The 18,215-nt window shown below is 43.3% G+C and overlaps 1 protein-coding gene across 23 annotated transcripts in view; it reads right to left on the reverse strand.

The window, feature by feature from the left end:
* DNMT3A (DNA methyltransferase 3 alpha) overlaps positions 1 to 18,215 on the reverse strand; it is a 201,555-nt gene that overhangs the window by 32,564 nt on the left and 150,776 nt on the right. For 4 of the 23 annotated variants that reach the window (XM_073625019.1, XM_073625018.1, XM_073625005.1 and 1 more), the window contains one exon: positions 9,235 to 9,529. The exons of the other annotated variants lie outside the window; for them this stretch is intronic. In XM_073625019.1, coding sequence (XP_073481120.1) covers positions 9,410 to 9,529 — 120 coding nt within the window. In that variant the 3' untranslated portion in view covers positions 9,235 to 9,409. Of the gene's footprint in view, positions 1 to 9,234; positions 9,530 to 18,215 lie in introns of those variants that run through there. 23 annotated transcript variants of the gene reach the window in all.

The following is an 18,215-nucleotide window of genomic DNA, read 5'->3' on the forward strand; positions in this document are numbered from 1 at the left end:
AGGAAAAGCCAAATTTTGAAAATGCACACAAATTTAAGAATGTCAACATGTGCTAGCTGCCATCATGGGGGATCAAGGGATGTGTTTTGGGGGTGCAACCCCTTCCTCACAGCTACTTTATTATTGAGGAAGGGGTTGCACCCCCAAAACGCGTCCATTGATCTCCCGTGATGGCAGATAGCACAAGTTGACACACTGTGTGCATCTTCAAAATTTGGCTTTTCTAATATTAAAAAAAAAATTCAAAAATTGTAGCACACCAAAAAACAAAGGGATTTGGAGGGCTTTTAAACTCACCCTAAAACATCAATGATGTTCTTATTTTTTTGAAGAACATCATTGATGTTTTTCTTGATGTTTAACAATGCAACATTACACCCCATGATCTCCCCAATCAGGATCTGGGCACTTTCAGAGGTGAAAGGATCAGGATCCACAACATTACGATCAACTAAAAAGAGAGAAACCAAAAAAAAAAAAAACAGGTATTATAAATCTGCCGGCATCCATCTCTTACCTGAGCCTGTGGTCGCAGACACTCACCTGTTGCGACAATTTCCACCACGTCTTTCTCCTCCTGCTCTTCTTGTCTTTGGGGGATTTCACCTTCTTCCAGAGGTGAGGGGTCTGTGGTTTCCTCAGATGAGGGGTGTCCTCCAAGTCTTTTATCCCCTATGTAAAAAAAAAATTGGTATACTTAGCACACAGATATTTAATGTCAGAACTATAGATATTAAGCATTGCTTGGACGTGGGGTACAATTGTCTATTTTGGCAGAGTTCCAAGATGTAGCATTTTTATTGTCCTTTGTCAAGCTTCAATACTTTACCCGTCTTGTACAAGCTTCACAGATGGAGACCCCCCTATAGTATACACTGGAGCACCTGTGTGGGCCCCCTAATAAAAAGGGTGTTCTTGTGTCCCACACTAGTGCTCCAGCGTCCAGATGTGAAAAGTGCTGCTGAGTGTCCTCTCCTTACACAGAATCTAGTTGGCATTTCATTCTAGTAACAAACACATCTACACCACCCAATTCTTTTCACACAAGTAGGCCCCAAAAAATGATGGCAATTGCATATGGCCAAACGAACTATGGTTGATACGAACGAATAATGTGCCCATGAACATGAAAGTTGCCATTTTAAACTGGATAACAGTTATTAAGAAAAGCACATGGAATAGCACGAACGTAATAAACAGAAAGAATAGGAACACAGCACAACTACTTACTTTTTTGCAGCACTCTCCGGATCTTTCTGTACTGCTCGTGTTCTCTTAATTTGAGGTCCGACCACCGCTTCCTGAGCTGATCTTTCGCTCATCGTACCCCGAAATTCCGGTGCAGACTCTTGACTACTTTCACCATTATCTTGGCCTTTCTGACATTGGGGTTGGGGTAAGGTCCATACTTCCCATCATAGTCGGCCTTCTTCAGGATGTCAACCATCTCCAACATCTCCCCAAAGGACATATTTGATGCCTTATATCATCTCCTTCTGGATCGGGACGTTTCAGGCTCCGGGCTTTCCTCCTCCTCCTCGTTGGTGTAATTATCAGACACCTGCTGTGTTTCCGCCATGTGCTCTTCCCCCACTGCGCCGAATGAGAAGGGGCGGGGAATAGACTAGAAAGAACATCAGGGGCGGGCGGAGTTTCACGCATGTGCAGTGTCTATAAAGCGTAACACGCGTGCATAGTACGTACGATCTGTGAGCAGAGGAAGGAGTAACGGAGGCGCCGTTGTGAAGGTAAGATTTTACATTGGGCCTATACTGCTTCTAGATTGAGGCCTGTATTTGCACAAGTTTAGTAGACTTTAGGCTGACATTAGGGTTTGTCTTGTGTTGTGTCTTTCAGATAATAAAATGGATGGCTTCAATGACCACAACTTCCTCCCCCTGTTCATAGACAAATACAGGGAGCTGCCCTGTCTGTGGCAGGTGAAACATCCACATTACAATCATAAACAAAAGAGGCAGGCAGCGCTGGAGAAACTGCTGGAGTTGGTGAAGCCGGTGGTCCCCACGGCAACCATCCCCTATTTAAAAAACAAAATTAGTGGCCTGAGGAGCACTTATCTTAGGGAGCGCAAGAAGGTCACAGATTCCCAGAGGTCCGGAGCTGCAGCAGATGACATTTATGTCCCCAGGCTGTGGTACTATGAGAGACTTCATTTTCTGTCAGACTAGACTGAAGTCAGGGAATCCCTCTCCACTCTTCCTTCCACTCTTCCTTCCACCCAATCTTCCACCCCAGCTGAGGCTTCCGATGTCCAACCTGGGACTTCCAGCCAGGAAGAAGTGGAGGAGCCCAGATGGAGTCAGTTATAGCATTCTTCTACAGATTTCTGGTCAATAAATAAATTATGTTTACTAGATGTTATTAATGATCACTAATTGCTGATTGAAAAAAGTGTTTTACATATCAATAGACAGTAGTGGGCAAAAAGATTTTGGACAAGACTGAAAAATGGTGGGCTCAGAAGGATAGTCTGTTATATTTGTTAACATTCAATTTGCAACAGTCATGAGATGAAAATTGTGTGTGATTGATGAATAAAAAACTAAAACTATGTCCCTTTTTCATACACAGGAAGACCTCAGCCAGGACGAGGTTCTGGAATGAGACACACAGGAGGAGGCTGTGGAATGTGGCAGCCAGGAGGAGGCGGGGGTTAGTGGCAGCCAGGAGGAGGCAGTACTAAGTGTCAGCCAGGATAAGCCTGGGACCAGTCGCAGCCTGACCGAATCGTAGGTTCCTCCCCTCCGCCTTCCATACAAAAGAGCAAGGAAGGCGACTCACATGCAGGATTCAGCTCTCAGGCTCATTCAGGAGGTTTCCGCGTCCCTCAGAGCCTTACCCACTCCTGAAGAGGCCTTTGCCTGCATGGCCGCCACCAAACTGAAGGGCATGCAGGAGGGCCAACGCAAGCTATGTGAGGACCTTCTTTATAAAGCCCTAAGTAAGGGGGTGAGTGGTGCACTAACACCCAATACCCACCTGAGTGAATTGGCCCCTCCTCCTCCTGCTGCCACAACTCCACCATCACAGCCACAGCATGGAAGGAAGCGTGGAAAGAAGACCTGAGAGTGATGGCCCTGGGTTCAGTCTGGTCTGGCCAAAGATGCAGCCTCTTGTATGACCACAGCCTGAGGACACAGATGTCATCTGCTGCTTTCCGGATCTCTGGGACTTCTGGACCAGACTGCACTCCCTTAGATATGGTCTCCTCAGGCCACCAATTTTGCAAGAAAATTGTTGATATGTGCCCTAGGGGCCAAAGGCTTCACCCATTTCAGCTGTTTCTCCAGAGTTGCCTCCCTCTTTGTTTGGTTCTGAGCCATTAATAAAGGAAATGTTTTTACAATTATACTTGCCTATGTGTGTTTTCCTTTTAAAAGGACAGTTTGTTTGTGAGGAGGCAGGTACATTTCAAATATACAATGTGAATTTAACAAGAGACACCAACACCAAACAATCTCCTTGAGATTCAATAATACAAGATAATAATGGTGTTGTGGTAACTTGACACACAAAACACACACAAAAATATTATGGTGTAAAACACAAAAAAAATAAAATAAAAACATCAGACTTTTTAAAAATACAAACCACAAAAAAAAAACAGCCTTGGAAAAAATACAAACCCAAAAAAAACAACCCAAAAAATATTTGGTCAGATGTGACAAATGTAAATATATTGAGGGAATCCCAATAAATAATAAAGAAATACGTTTGTGAGAAGTCTGTGTGAATATGAGCAGCAAAACTACTTCATTCTTCTCACATTATAAAGAAGAAGAGAGTGCGCTGCATTAAACTATTTTTTACATTGCAGCGTGACGAAAGTGCTGTATCCATTCCGAACGCTAATTTTACCAGACCGAGCTGTTCTGTCTCGGAATTTCTTCTGAGCATGCGTGGCACTTTGTGCGTCGGAAATGGCCACACACAGTCGGAATTGAAGCGATCGGATTTTGTTGTCGGAAAATTTTATAGCCTGCTCTCAAACTTTGTGTGTCGGAAAATCCGATGGAAAATGTCCGATGGAGCCCACACACGGTCGGAATGTCCGACAACACGCTCCAATCGGACATTTTCCAACGGAAAATCCGACCGTGTGTATGGGGCATTAACCTTTTTCTGACATTTGTTGGTTTCAAGTTAAAATCTGTTTTTTTGCTAGAAAATTACTTAGAACCCCCAAACATTATATATATATATATATATATATATATATATGTAATATATATATTACACCGCGAGAATTGTGAGAGAATCGTGATCTTTTTATTCTAAGCAAAAAAACGTGATTCTCATTTTGGCCAGTATCATGCAGCTCTAACTCCTATGGTGAGGGTGGGAGGGGGTGTTTTTTTGAAGCACCTGATTAGAGCCAGAGGCTCTAATAGGCTAAAAATAGGGTGAGTTTGGGGCTCAGAGAGTGCACCCCAATCCCACCCAATTGTGTGATGATTGTGAATGAATTTTCGCTATTTTCACACTAACGTTCCTCCCCGGAGTCCCCGCCAATCAGGAGGCAGGGCGTCAGACCTGTTTCCCGATTGGCCAAAGCACCAGGCGTTCCTATTGGATGCCTGGTGCTTAGGAAGAGGAGCAAAGCAGACATGCGCTGGACTGAAGGAAGGATACCTCTGCTACCGCTGCTGCTCTGGTAGAGAGACAGGAGCACTTGGAGAGGATACCCACAGCCTGGCGGTAATTGCCTGTCATCAGAGCCCAGAGCCTCGAGCCCAGGGTATGGGGGTGCAGTCATCAGAGCCACGTGCCCCGGGGGTGCTGTAATCAGAGCTGCGAGTCCCGGGGGGTGCTGTCATCAGAGCCCAGAGCCATGAGTCCCGGGTGGATTGGGTGCAACCACCAGAGCCGCAAGCAGGGAGGTATGCTATCAGAGCCACGAGTCCTACAATGGGGGGTGCTGTCATCAGAACCGCGAGTCCCGCTCGTATGAATGCACCATAATTAACCCTTTCTGGAGGCAGAACGCTTGGACGTGGACTGGTATGGAGCTTGGAATAACTAATTATCCATCACAGAACATACCTTCCAACTAGCCACTCCTCCCCATGTACACATGTCGGCCTACCGGCTAATACAGACTGTGCTCTTGTTCTCCAGGCTCTGATGAAGAGGTTACCCTCGAAACGCGTCAGCCTATTTTAAATATCTGCCTCAACATGGGCATATTCCATTTTTAATTTTTTAGTGCATAGTTTGTCACCTGTTTTTATGAAACTTAGTATTTGTATCATTTATATGCCTGTATTCCATTATACATGAATAAACCAAACATGTTTTAATGTTAAAGCTGAGGTTCAAACAAAAATTGAACCTCCGCTTTTCGGAACCCTCCCCCCCTCCGGTGTCACATTTGGCACCTTTCAGGGGGGAGAGGGGTGCAGATACCTGTCTAAGACAGGTATTTGCACCCACTTTCGGCATAGACACCCACAGGAGTCTACACCCCCTCCCGTCCCCACCGCGCTGTCTGCTGGGACACACACAGGTCCCAGAGACAGCGGGGACCAGTTAGGAAGTGCAGCGCGACTCGCGCATGCGCAGTAGGGAACCGATTTCCTTACAGAGAATGGCGGCAGCAGCACCCGAGGACCGAGGGACGATACGGTCTCGGGTGCCAACATCGCTGGACCCTGGGACAGATGAGTGTCCTTATTTTAAAAGTCAGCAGCTGCAGTATTTGTAGCTGCTGACTTTTACATTTTTTTTTTCACGGGACTCCCTCTTTAAGCGGTTGATCACGCGCCCTCCATCCACCTTCTCTTACACAGATGCTTTTGAACAAGCTGTGCTGCAATGGAGGTTAGGGATCCAACAGTGCTGTCTGGTAAGGATGCATGTTAACAGGACTGTAGAGAAAAAAATCCCTTGGCAGGTATAATAGCTTCCATATAAGCATTACAACTGGGTATTTGGCTGCTTACCTGGATATCATCATTGGAACAAAGAGGCTCCACCTTGTCAGAGCCTTATTAAGGATGTAGGTATGTGCATGGACCCTTTGGGGTTGATTTATTAAAACTGGAGAGTACAAAATCTGGATATATGTACACCATATTAGCAAAAGTATTGGGAACAGTGGCGGCCCATCCATAGGGGGCGCACAGGCGTAGCCCCCCAGCTATTCACAAAAAAAATTGTCACTTTAAGAGTGACCAGGCTCCGGACACACAGCGGTCCATGGGAAGCTTCCCAGCTTGCAATCAGCTGATTGCAAGCTGGGAAGCTCATTTGCCCGTTTAGGGAGTGTTCAGGGCGAACACTCCCACTCTCCAATCATTTGTCTCTGGCCCCCTGTGCTTTATTTTTATTGGCAGGGACCAGAGGACGGTGGGCAGTGCTTTTTGCAGCATTTCTGGTTTCCTGGCTCACTGTGCTGTGGACTGTAAGACTGACTGTACCCATGGTGGATTAGGAAGCTGAGCGGCGTGATTCTGGGCGAGGTAAGGCTAATTTAAGTGTGCTGTGGAACTCTCTCTCCTCTCCTGATTGACACACTCTGACAGCCGCAACACACACACACTTCCCTGGGCAACATGAAGGATCTGTGAGGCTGAGCTGTATACCCTGATCTGTGAGGCTGAGCTGTATACCCCGATCTGTAATGCTGAGCTATATACTTTGTCCTGTGAGGCTGAGCTATATACTCTGTCCTGTGGAGCTGAGCTATATACTCTGTCCTGTGAGGCTGTGCTATATACTCTGTCCGGTGAGGCTGAGCTATATACTCTGTCCTGTGAGGCTGAGCTATATACTCTGTTCTGTGATTCTGGGGCTGTATACTGTCAGAAACCATGAAATCAGACCGAGACAGAAAATAATAATAATAATAAAAGTAAAAAGAACAAACGTAGTCAAAACATAGCCAAAGTTCAGTAACCGGAATGGATAGTCAGCCAAGCCAGAAGTCAGGGATCAAAGTAGTGGAACAGCAAGCAGGATCCGGAGCCAGAAGGGATGTCAGCAAAGCCAGTCTTTAAACAGGAACGCAGCAGATGTTTCTTGTGATGTTGACCAAGGCGAAGGCAAAACTCCCCTGGACTGGACGGCTTAAGTAGGCAGGGCAGACAAGCAGGATATCAACAACAGCTGAGTAACTGTGGAGAGAGATGGGAGCTGGCAATTAGCTGACAGCTGAGCAGCCAGCTCAGAGAAGGAAGGTCTGAGCCCAGCCCTGAAAGTATACTCTGTCCTGTGAAGCTGAGTTGTATACTACTGACACTATGGGTGGAAGCAAATGGAATACAGGGGACAGAGTGGGTGGATTCTATAAGGGGTGGGGTTTATGAGAACTGGAAGGGGTCAAAAAGGAAGGGCAGGTCTGGCGCCCCCCATCCTAAAACTTCCCCAGTCGCCACTGATTGGGAAGCCTGCCTTTACATGCACATGAACTTTGATGACATCCCAGTCTTAGTCCGTAAGGTTCAATATTGAGTTGGCCAACCCTTTGCAGCTATAACAACTTCAACTCTTCTGGGAAGGCTGTCCACAAGGTTTAGGAGTGTGTCTATGGGAATGTTTGAACATTCTTCCAGAAGTGCATTTGTGAGGTCAGCAACTAATGTTGGATGAGAAGACCTGGTTCACACTTTCTGCTCGAATCCATCCCAAAGGTTTTCTATCAGGTTGAGGTTAGGACTCTGTACAGGCCAGTCAAGTTCCTCCACCCCAAACTCACTCATCCATGTCTTTATGGATGTTTCTTTGTGCACTGGTGCGTAGTCATGTTGGAACAGGAAGGGGCCATCCCCAAACTGTTACCACAAAGTTGGGAGCATGAAATTGTCCAAAATGTATTGATATGCTGACGCCTTAAGAGCTCCCTTTACTGGAACTAAGGGGCCAAGCCCAACCCCTGAAAAACAAACCCACACCCTAACCCCCCCTCCACCAAATGATTTGGACCAGTGCACAAAGCAAGGTCCATAAAGACATGGATAAGCGAGTTTAGGGTGGAGGAACTTGACTGGCCTGCACAGAGATAGAACACCTCAATGGGATTGAATTACTAAAATTGTAGAGTGCAAAATCTGGTTCAGGTCTGCATAGAAACCAACCAGCTTCCAGTTTTTTATTTTGTCAAAGCTCAATTGAACAAGCTGAAGTTAGAAGCTGATTGGCTACCATGCACCGCTGCACCAGATTTTGCACTCTGGTTTTAGTAAATCAATCCCAAAGTCTGAGTTAGGAGGATTCCTCTATACACTTTTCTTGTGTGGATGGAGAAATCTGTTTATTTCTATCATGCAGCCTACTGGCTGAAAAAAAAGAAGATCTGCTACTCACTGTTCATCCATGTTATTAATTATTGATCCCGCCCCCCCTTTTTATCACACATGGTACACAATGTATAGATTTGTTAATAACAAATTATAATAATCTCTAAACATGTTTTACATTTTCTTCCCTTTTCCCAGCTGTCATTTTTGGGACATTTGTATCTCCATTGCCGAATCATCCATATCCTTTTCAGATATCCTTTAAGGTTATTGTATTGTTCATTTTATTGTATTTAATCATGTTTTATTGTTTTTGTAATTTCTTTGATGTTTTTGGTGGATTATGTTTTGAGTCCATTGAGGTTGTCGTGCAGCCTGGCAGAACTTTCGCCTTTCCTTTAACGCTGGTGTGGCCCGCCCCTATCATGGGCTCCACGAGTCCTTCTCCTATAAGTACGAGCATCGCCATTCATGGCCTATCAGGTTTGACAAAGGAGATGATTGGCACTCCGAAACACTTTACCTAGGCAATGGATCATCCCTGGGCTTGATGTCAGTTTCGGTTCCACGGTGGTTTCCGATGTCTTCCTATACATCAATGCTATTAGCTGATACTGACAGACCTCCTCTGTGTGTGGACGATCTTTCTATAGATGCTACTGTATTGACAAGCGTTCTTTTCGTGGATTTATGTGAGCGCACATTTGGCTGCCTTATTAAAGTTGTTTTTTTTTTAAATAGTGCACTTAGTGGCACCCCCTGTTTTTCTAGTGGTTTTTAAGAGATTCATTCCTGTCTCTCCGTGGAGCTGCTCGCTTTGTGCTATGATTAGTTTTCTTATGGACTGTATTCATCACTATGGGCTATTATAGACTGATTTAGCCCTTTTATAATACATGGGCTAATTAGGGAGTAACCTGCTATTTTACAACTGGGATGCGCCATATACTTTGTGGTTTACAAATATACAAGCAAATACCTAAATATGTTTAAATTTACTGCTTGCTGAAATGTTTACATTACAAAAAAAAGCTTAAACAATCAAAAAAGATTTTAAAAAAGTAATAAAAAGTCTTTGTTATTATTTTCAACGCTTAAAACTCTTGTTTCATGAAGTCATGTGTCATCTTCATCTGCTGGCAAAATACTCCTTAAGGGGGGCAAAGAGATGACGTATGACAGGGACACTCCAGGCCCTTCCAAGAAGTTTCATCCGGGATGTACGCTTCATCATACCAATGTCGGTATAATGTGGAGGAAAGCCAAACACCCTACAAAAGAGAGGGATGATACAGCTAATTCTACTTAACATTTAGGCAGTTCAGTTCACAGAATTCTACTACAAAAATGTCCTTAGCATGTGGCTATACAAGCTGTTAGGTAAAGTACATTCACACTCCTGTCTCCCCAAGGCCCCCTCCTGAGATGCCCTTTCTATTAGAATACTTACCACTGATCGGTTGATTCTTGGGTACTAACTAATATTGTAACTAATATTATACTGCAGACAGCCAATCTGTACCTACAAGAGGATGCAATCACCATAGAAATCAATGGTACTAACTCAGATAGGTTGCTATAGGTTCCTGCATTTAAGAATAAGAACTGTTCTTTGAATATAAACAAAAGAAAAGGGAAATCTCACCAATGACATTTGTCACTGAAACATAAGGTTGTGGGAATCTCATATTGGGGAAAGCCGTCCTATCAGTGGCACAGGAACCAGTGGCCCCAAAGTCACAGCTGTAAAAGGGCCTTATACAGGAAAGATACATGCCAGGTCCTCTATCTTCTGCATTTGCCGTGGGCTTGGAAGCAGAAGGTGCCCTGTGAATTCAAGAGCAGGACAGGTAAGCTACAAACTGGAGGCTCCTTCTCCAAACTTGGTCAAGTGAAAACAGACCACATCAATAACCTATTGCATATGGGGAGTGTCTGGCCTGTAGCTTCCCTGAGCAGATCTTTCATGTAGCATAGCCCCAGGGTGCACTCTGCTTGGTGAGTTCACAGTGAGGGAGTTTGAGGGAGTTAGGGCATAGCAAGGTGAAAAGAATTGTCCAACTGGGGCCAGAAGTGAGTTGATACATCTTCTATCCTTGCAACACCAAAAGATCTTCCTCTGAATATCCTTCAAACTCTCCATGTGGGAGAGGTTCCAGGTCAATGAAGTGAGAGTCGGGCCAGAGAGTCTGGGAGACTATAGCTGATACAATTGGGAGAGAGTTCTGGGGACCAGAGGAAACCGTAAGTCTCGAAGGAGTGAGAAAGCCTGGAGTGTCAGGAGCACCCGTTCCTAGAGGCCAGGAATGGGCTTGTGCAACATGGTAACGTGACTGAGGCTAAATGAGCCTTAAGAGCCAGGTGGCTCGGCATCTTCCATTGTGTATATTTTGCTAGAGAAGACCCCCTGCGTAGGAAACTTTATTCCAACATACAGTTTCCCACGCAGGGGGTCTTCTCTAGCAACAAAATAGTTTTCTGCTGTTTTAACAAAAGTGAGCTACCAGGCCCTTAAGCACAGTTCCGTCTGACACTAAACAACGCATCTACCACTGAGCTAATGATTCCCCAGGTCAAAATGTATGCAAAGAATGTGCTGCAATCCTAACACTAATATTGAATGAAAGCAGAAAGCTGCATTACTGCTGCCGTCTACAGGACTGTTAAAGGTCCCCTCCTACTGCGATCATCAATACAGCTGCTCTCCTGGTGCCATTAGTGTGTTATCAATGTATATAAATACTGCAAAAAAAACAAAAATTTTTTTTTAAAAATCTACTGTATGATTCATAAGAGGTTAGGTCTTTGTACAACAGTAATGATTTACAGTAAATGAATAAGTTATGCGCTATAAACCAGAAGACAAGTTATCAGGAATAATGGCAAACTATTCTTTGGTTTAGATTTTTATATACGTATATAATGATGTAATGTCACTTTTAAAGACTGAATTAATTTAATTGTTTATTTGTTTTGGTTTTGTTTTTTCTATGTGAAAAAAAATTCAATTTGTATACAATTGTGCACTGTATTTTTGGCACCTTAAAAATCTCATTATCAATGATAGTATGGTTTTAGACAGAGTGGAGGGATGATGTACCGTTATTACCACCAGCTACTTTTCAGGTTACTTTCTAACAGAAGCAGTGGTTGAGAGCTAAACTCAGCGTGAACTACAGGTACATCGAGGCGCATGCGCGGAGCAGTCTGAGCTAGACATGTCAGCTTAGAGCTCCGTACCGACCGGGACCCGACAGCCTCTTTCACGGAGTCAAACCGGACTAAAAAGACACAGGATAGTATATAATCTATCCTCAGAGTAAGTGGGCATATTTTGGAACTATGTACAATGGGCGAAAAGCTAAACTGAGGCAAGTAAAGTCACAGGACTCGCTGACTAAACCCACTGTTAGAATGGCGGCAGCATCCTCTTACCGCTCCTCACAGCCTGCCTCACAGCCTGTCTCACAGAAGCACTATGAGTCACCCTCCTCAGCACAGCGCAGTGAGCCTGATTTTACCTCAGGAATGACCCCTCTTATTCCACAAAACTCCACTATTGGCCCTGACTTATTGGCTCAATTTGAAAGGGTCTTACACAAGGCATTACAGAACACCTCAGATGCCATTACAGACAAATTGACACGTGAAATTCGTGAAGTGGGCCGCCGCACTTCAATCCTAGAACAAAGGGTGGATGAATTTGATATCATGACCTCAATTCACACAGAAGAATTGGAGTCCCTTAAAGAAGATTACAATAATCTCCAAATCCTCCTTGAAGACTTTGAGAACAGAGCTAGAAGATCTAACCTACGGATACGTGGTATCCCTGAGGATATTGAAGATTTACAATCGACTGTAACAGCACTCTTCCAGGAACTTGCCCCATCAATACCGATCGAACGTCTAGAAATGGACAGAATACACAGAGCCCTAACTTCACGCAATGCAGACGGACCACCTAGAGATGTTATACTGAAAATGCATTATTTTCGTACCAAAGAGCAACTTATTGAGGCGGCAAGAATCAAAGACTCCTTGATTTTTCAAGGGCACAGATATCAAATCTTCCAAGATCTGTCTCAAATTACACTTCTCAAGCACAAGGAAATGAAACTACATCTGCAAGTTCTTCAATACCACCGCATATCATATTGCTGGGGCTTTCCTTTTTCTCTTCGTTTTTTATACAAAGGTACTCAATACACATGCAAATCAACGGAAGATCTTCTCAATGTAATTAAAGACCTCCGCCTGTTCACTCCAACTGCAACTACAGATGGACCCAAACGTCGACTGTCATCTTTCCCTCCCCCACAGCTCCAAGATCTTCAGGACCCTCAAGCAACTCAGGCTCCACTCAGCCCCCACAAAAGAGGACGCTTTACTTCGTCACCTCCTGTTGAAGAAGATATTACAGACAGCTGAACTCTAATTGGGTGATACCTATTTAATCACTTCTTTTTTCCTACTATCGATACAATACTCTTTCTCAACCATACCACATGTTATACCTTTGTAGTAATACAATGCAGTATACAATGTTACCTATTAAACCAATAGGATACTTCTCCAATACAAATTCTTTTTAAATTGTTATATCCGTTATGATATTACTAGGATCGGTTGCTTTCATTAGATCTACTCTCATGGATCTATCTTTAGCTGATCTCTAACCAGTTGCCTAAGGGATATACCCTGCAGCTGCATCCTAGACGTTCTAATGTTTTAAATCATATAGTTTGCATATATCCTTAGATGTTAGCTGTTAAATAGGTCTAATAGCTGACCTCTTCAAATTTTATTTTTCTCTTCTGAATCGTTAATTTACATAAATTGCAAAGGTTTACTTAGCCAATTGTGTTTGGAATTATTTTAAACTAAAATATCATATAGATATTAACAATTTTTTTTTTCTCAAGTTTAATTTACATCTTTTGACTCATCAATTCAATGATATCTAATACAATATCAGTAGGCTGTCGTAGTCCTGGAGACAGTTCATTGCACCTCCTTTTTTTTTCCTTGAGTGCCCAATATTGATTGGACACTCTTTGGAACAGCTATATCTCTTGGTTGGTGATTTATCACCACCCCTTAGATATTAGCTCCACTTAGGAGCAACCTTTTTATTTTTTCTAAATTTTTTATTCCCCCCCCCCTTTTTTTTTTTTTTTTTTTTGTTGTTTTGCTTTGTCTCTCTTTAACACATTATATACTAGTGTATATCAATACTGCACAACCCTTGCTGAACTTCTCTTTCATATTTCTATTCCATAGAGAAAATCTACATTCCCTAACACTTTTGCACCAGAGAAACACCCATATTCAATAATGTCGTCCCTGAATATATTAACACTTAATGTACAAGGTCTCAACCCTCCTCCAAAGCTCACTAAAGCCTTTAATTTTTTCTCCAAACAATTGGCACATGTGGTGTGCCTACAAGAGACACATTTCATCCCACAGTCCACACCAAAATATTTCAGCCGTAAATACCCACAAGTTTATACAGCATCTGCCAATACTAAACAAAGGGGAGTTCTAATAGCATTCCACTGCACGACACCATTCACCCTCACCAAAGAGCTCAAAGACCCTGAAGGGAGATATCTAATCTTATCTGGTATTTTATTAGATAGTGAAATTACTATAGTCTCCTATTACGCTCCTAATAAAAATCCACTACTATTCCTCTCTCACCTATTTTCAGTGATTGATTCGCATAAACAAGGTACCCTTGTTATTGGAGGAGACTCAAATCAAATAATATACCCATTCCTTGACAAATCCCCAACCCCTCATACCACACCTAAACTTTCCTATCAGAGACTACTGAACCAACACTCACTACTTGATACCTGGCGAGAACATAATCCTGCAAGAAGACAGTATACACATTACTCTCATCCTCATAAACAACCATCTTTGCGTTCCAGTTAGCACCTCCGCATTCATTCTGAACTCCAATATTACATCTTGTACTTGGTCAGACAATAACCCAGTCATAACAACTCTCTCCTCATTGGTTCCGAAACCCAATCATAAAACATGGTGCATAAATGACAGGCTCTTAGCGAATGCTACATTTAGATTAAACTTGGAGAAAGCCATAAAAGACTATCTTACTCACAACAAGGCCTCTGATACGGATCCTTTAACTCAGTGGGAAGCTCTCAAACCCTATGTTAGAGGGGTCTGTATTAGTCAAGCATCTCATATACGTAAGCAAAAACAACAAATTCATAAACGCCTAGAGGAAGCATTTTACAAAGCTTCTGAAACTTTTCAAGCTTCACCATCCCCACATAATAAATTAAATTATGATAAATCACGCATAGAACTTGACCTTTTTTCAACAGAATCAGCCGAGAAAACTTCACGCAAAACTAAACACACCTTTTACATGCAAGCTAAAAAGCCAACTACATTTCTGGCTTTAGCACTACGAAAGACGAATTACACCCCAAAACCTATCCGCCTAAAAATTGCTAAAGATAACTATACTAGCAACCCGCTGAAAATCCTTAACGAATTCAAAAAAAACTAACAGAATTATACAAAGAAACTAAAATGTTAAATCAATCACACCTAAACAATCTCTTATCTACGATTAACCTTCCTTCACTGTCTCAAACTCAACAAGACTTACTAGAGAAACCTATTACTGAGACAGAAATACAAACTGCCATTAAATCACTTAAACTTCGCAAACGCCCTGGTGTTGATGGTTTATCAGCCACTTACTATAAACGATTTACTTCACTATTGTCAACCCTCATGGTTGATGCCTTTAACCTTTTTCTTAATGATCACTATTTCCGTACAGAATCACTTACCGCCTCTATCTCCATGATCCCTAAGCCCAATACAGACGACACTTCTTGGTCTAATTACAGACCAATATCTATCCTTAACATTGATATCAAAATTTTAGCCAAGATTCTCTCTTCCAGACTCAATCCTATAATCGGTTCTTTGATACATAAGGATCAAACTGGATTTATTCCCTCAAGACAAGCAGGCGACAATATCCGCCGAGCCACAATTCTAGCTCATATAGCACGTTCCCGCTGTATTCCTACATGTTTCCTTTCATTGGACATACGAAAGGCATTTGACACCCTATCATGGCCTTATCTACATTCTATTCTTAACCAATGGGGATTTGGTCCACATTTCCTCAGATGGATCACTACCTTATTCCATAATCCGAAAACACATATTGCATACTCAGGATTTAAATCTGATTCTTTTAATATAAAAAGAGGAACTAGACAAGGTTGCCCCCTTTCCCCTCTTCTTTTTGCTTTAGCGATAGAACCCCTAGCCCAACTTATTAGAACTAACCCAAACATTAAAGGTCTAGAACTTGGCGGCTACCATCATAAATTATGCATGTTTGCGGACGATGTCCTAATATTTTTAACATCCCCTATAACATCAGCACCAGCTCTTCTTGATATTCTCTCAAAATTTGAAAAAGTATCGGGCCTCTCAGTTAATCTACACAAATCAAAAGCCCTAAATATTTCACTACCCCCTGATCTTCACACCCAATTAATTCATTCCTTACCATTTGCATGGTCACCAATTTCTATATCCTATTTGGGAGTCAACCTTACGTCTAAGCCAATGGATCTATATGCTACTAACTACCCGCCAATGCTATCACAACTCTCTAAACTCCTCTCAAACTGGTCAAATTTACCTCTGTCATTGATGGGTAGGATTGCAGCGATAAAAATGTCTATCCTTCCAAAAATTTTATATCTATTCAGGGTTCTTCCTATCTCTGTCCCATCACATTTCTTACGTATCTTACAATGGAAAACTTTACAAAACATTTTCCCTCAGAATCCGAGGGGGTCTGGGTGTACCAGACTTTACCAAATGCTATTATGCAGCACAACTGTCACAATTAACTAAATACCATGCTACATCTGAAATTCCACTATGGGTGGCATTGGAATCTGTTGACTGTGATCCTCTTTCTACAGCAAATCTTTTATGGATTTCTCCATCACAACGTCGGAAGCTTACTAATCCAATTACCAAACACAGCCTTTCAATCTGAGATAGACTGAAAACTCGATTTGGCCTCCAATCTTCACACAATCCTCTCCTCTCGTTCTTACATAACCCATCATTTTACCCGGCCTGGTCTTCCCCAACATCTTTCCTAGCTTGGTCAAATGCGGGATTAACGAGAGCATATAATTTCTGTAAAACCTGGGTTATCACACCCTTTCCAACTCTCTGTGAAACAAGTAATATCCCACCCTCAGAAATGTTTAGGTACCTACAAATCAAAAATTTCCTGTCTACTAATGCACCTTCAGACTTGACGTCTCCTAATCTCACCGTATTTGAAAAAGCTTGCAACAATGATCCTCATAGAAGAGGACTTATCTCAGATATATATACTCAACTACTCTCACACAACTCTTCATCCCCACTGACTTATACCACAAAATGGGAAACAGACCTTCAACTACAACCCGAACAAATAAACTGGTCCCAAATATGGCATAATACCAAATCAGCATCACCTAATATTGTCACTCTCGAAACTAATTACAAAGTTCTCACCAGATGGTACCTAGTCCCTGCCAGAATCTCCAAGTTTTCGCCACAATACCCGTCCCAATGCTTCCTAGGATGTTCAGCACTAGGAACACACATGCACATATGGTGGGAATGTAAAATAGTTGAATCCTTTTGGTTGGAGGTGTTTAAGATGCTTTCTACTATGTTTAATATACCTTTGCTTCCTGATCCAACCACAGCACTCCTAAATGATAAACCAAATATTTTATCACACCGCCAGTTTAAACTCATGCTCTTCATAACCACAGCAGCCAAACAGACCATAGCGAAAGCATGGAAATCTGACTCACTCTGTATTTTGTCATTTAAGAACAGAATAACTCAGTTCATGATCCACGCAAAGACCGAAGCAATCTTACTTGACAATTTATCGAAGTATGAAGCCTTATGGAGACCATGGTTTGAGCATTTCCTACCTCCAGGATTTGATAATTCATTATTTCTTCTTTGAAGACATTATATGGACAACCTATTATGTTACTATAAACTATATATCTCGTCTTTAACCACTTCCCGCCCGCCCTATAGCGGATTGACGTCCGGGAATTGGTTCTGTTATCCTGACTGGGCGTCATATGACGTCCAGCAGGATAACATGCCGCCGCGCACCCCCGGGGGCGCGCATCGCGGCGATCGGTGGAGCGGTGTGTCAGCCTGACACACCGCTACACCGATCTTGGTAAAGAGCCTCCGGCGGATGCGAGTAGAGTAGAGCCGATCGGTGGCTCTCCTGGCAGGGGGGGTCTGCGCTGATTGTTTATCAGCGCAGCCCCCCCTCAGATCACCACACTGGACCACCAGGGATCGCCACTAGGACCACCAGGGAAGGGGCAACATGTGGATGGCCAGGTATGTACCCCATGGCCATCCACATGTGCCCAATCTGTGCCAATCAGTGCCCACAAATGGGCACTGATTGGCACCATTATGTCCCAGATCTGCCCAGGAATGCCCCCAATGTTTTATCAGTGCCACCTGTCATTGCCCATCGGTGCCACCTGTCATTGCCCATCGGTGCCACCTGTCAGTGCTCATCTGTGCCCATCAGTGCCCATCTATCAGTGCCCATCAGTTCCACACATCAGTGCCCCCCATAAGTACCCATCAGTGCCACCCATATGTACCAATCAATGCCAACTATGAGTGCCCATCAGTGCCGCCTATGAGTGCCCATCGGTGCCACCTATGAGTGCCCATCAGTGCCGCATACCAGTGCCACCTATCAGTGCCCATCAGTGCCACCTATCAGTGCCCATCAGTGCCGCCTATCAGTGCCCATCATCAGTGCCCATCAGTACCACCTCATCAGTGCCACCTCATTGGTGCCACCTCATCGGTGCCCAT

The sequence above is a fragment of the Aquarana catesbeiana genome, linkage group LG04 (assembly GCF_042186555.1).
Source record: "Aquarana catesbeiana isolate 2022-GZ linkage group LG04, ASM4218655v1, whole genome shotgun sequence".
Lineage (NCBI taxonomy): Eukaryota > Metazoa > Chordata > Amphibia > Anura > Ranidae > Aquarana > Aquarana catesbeiana.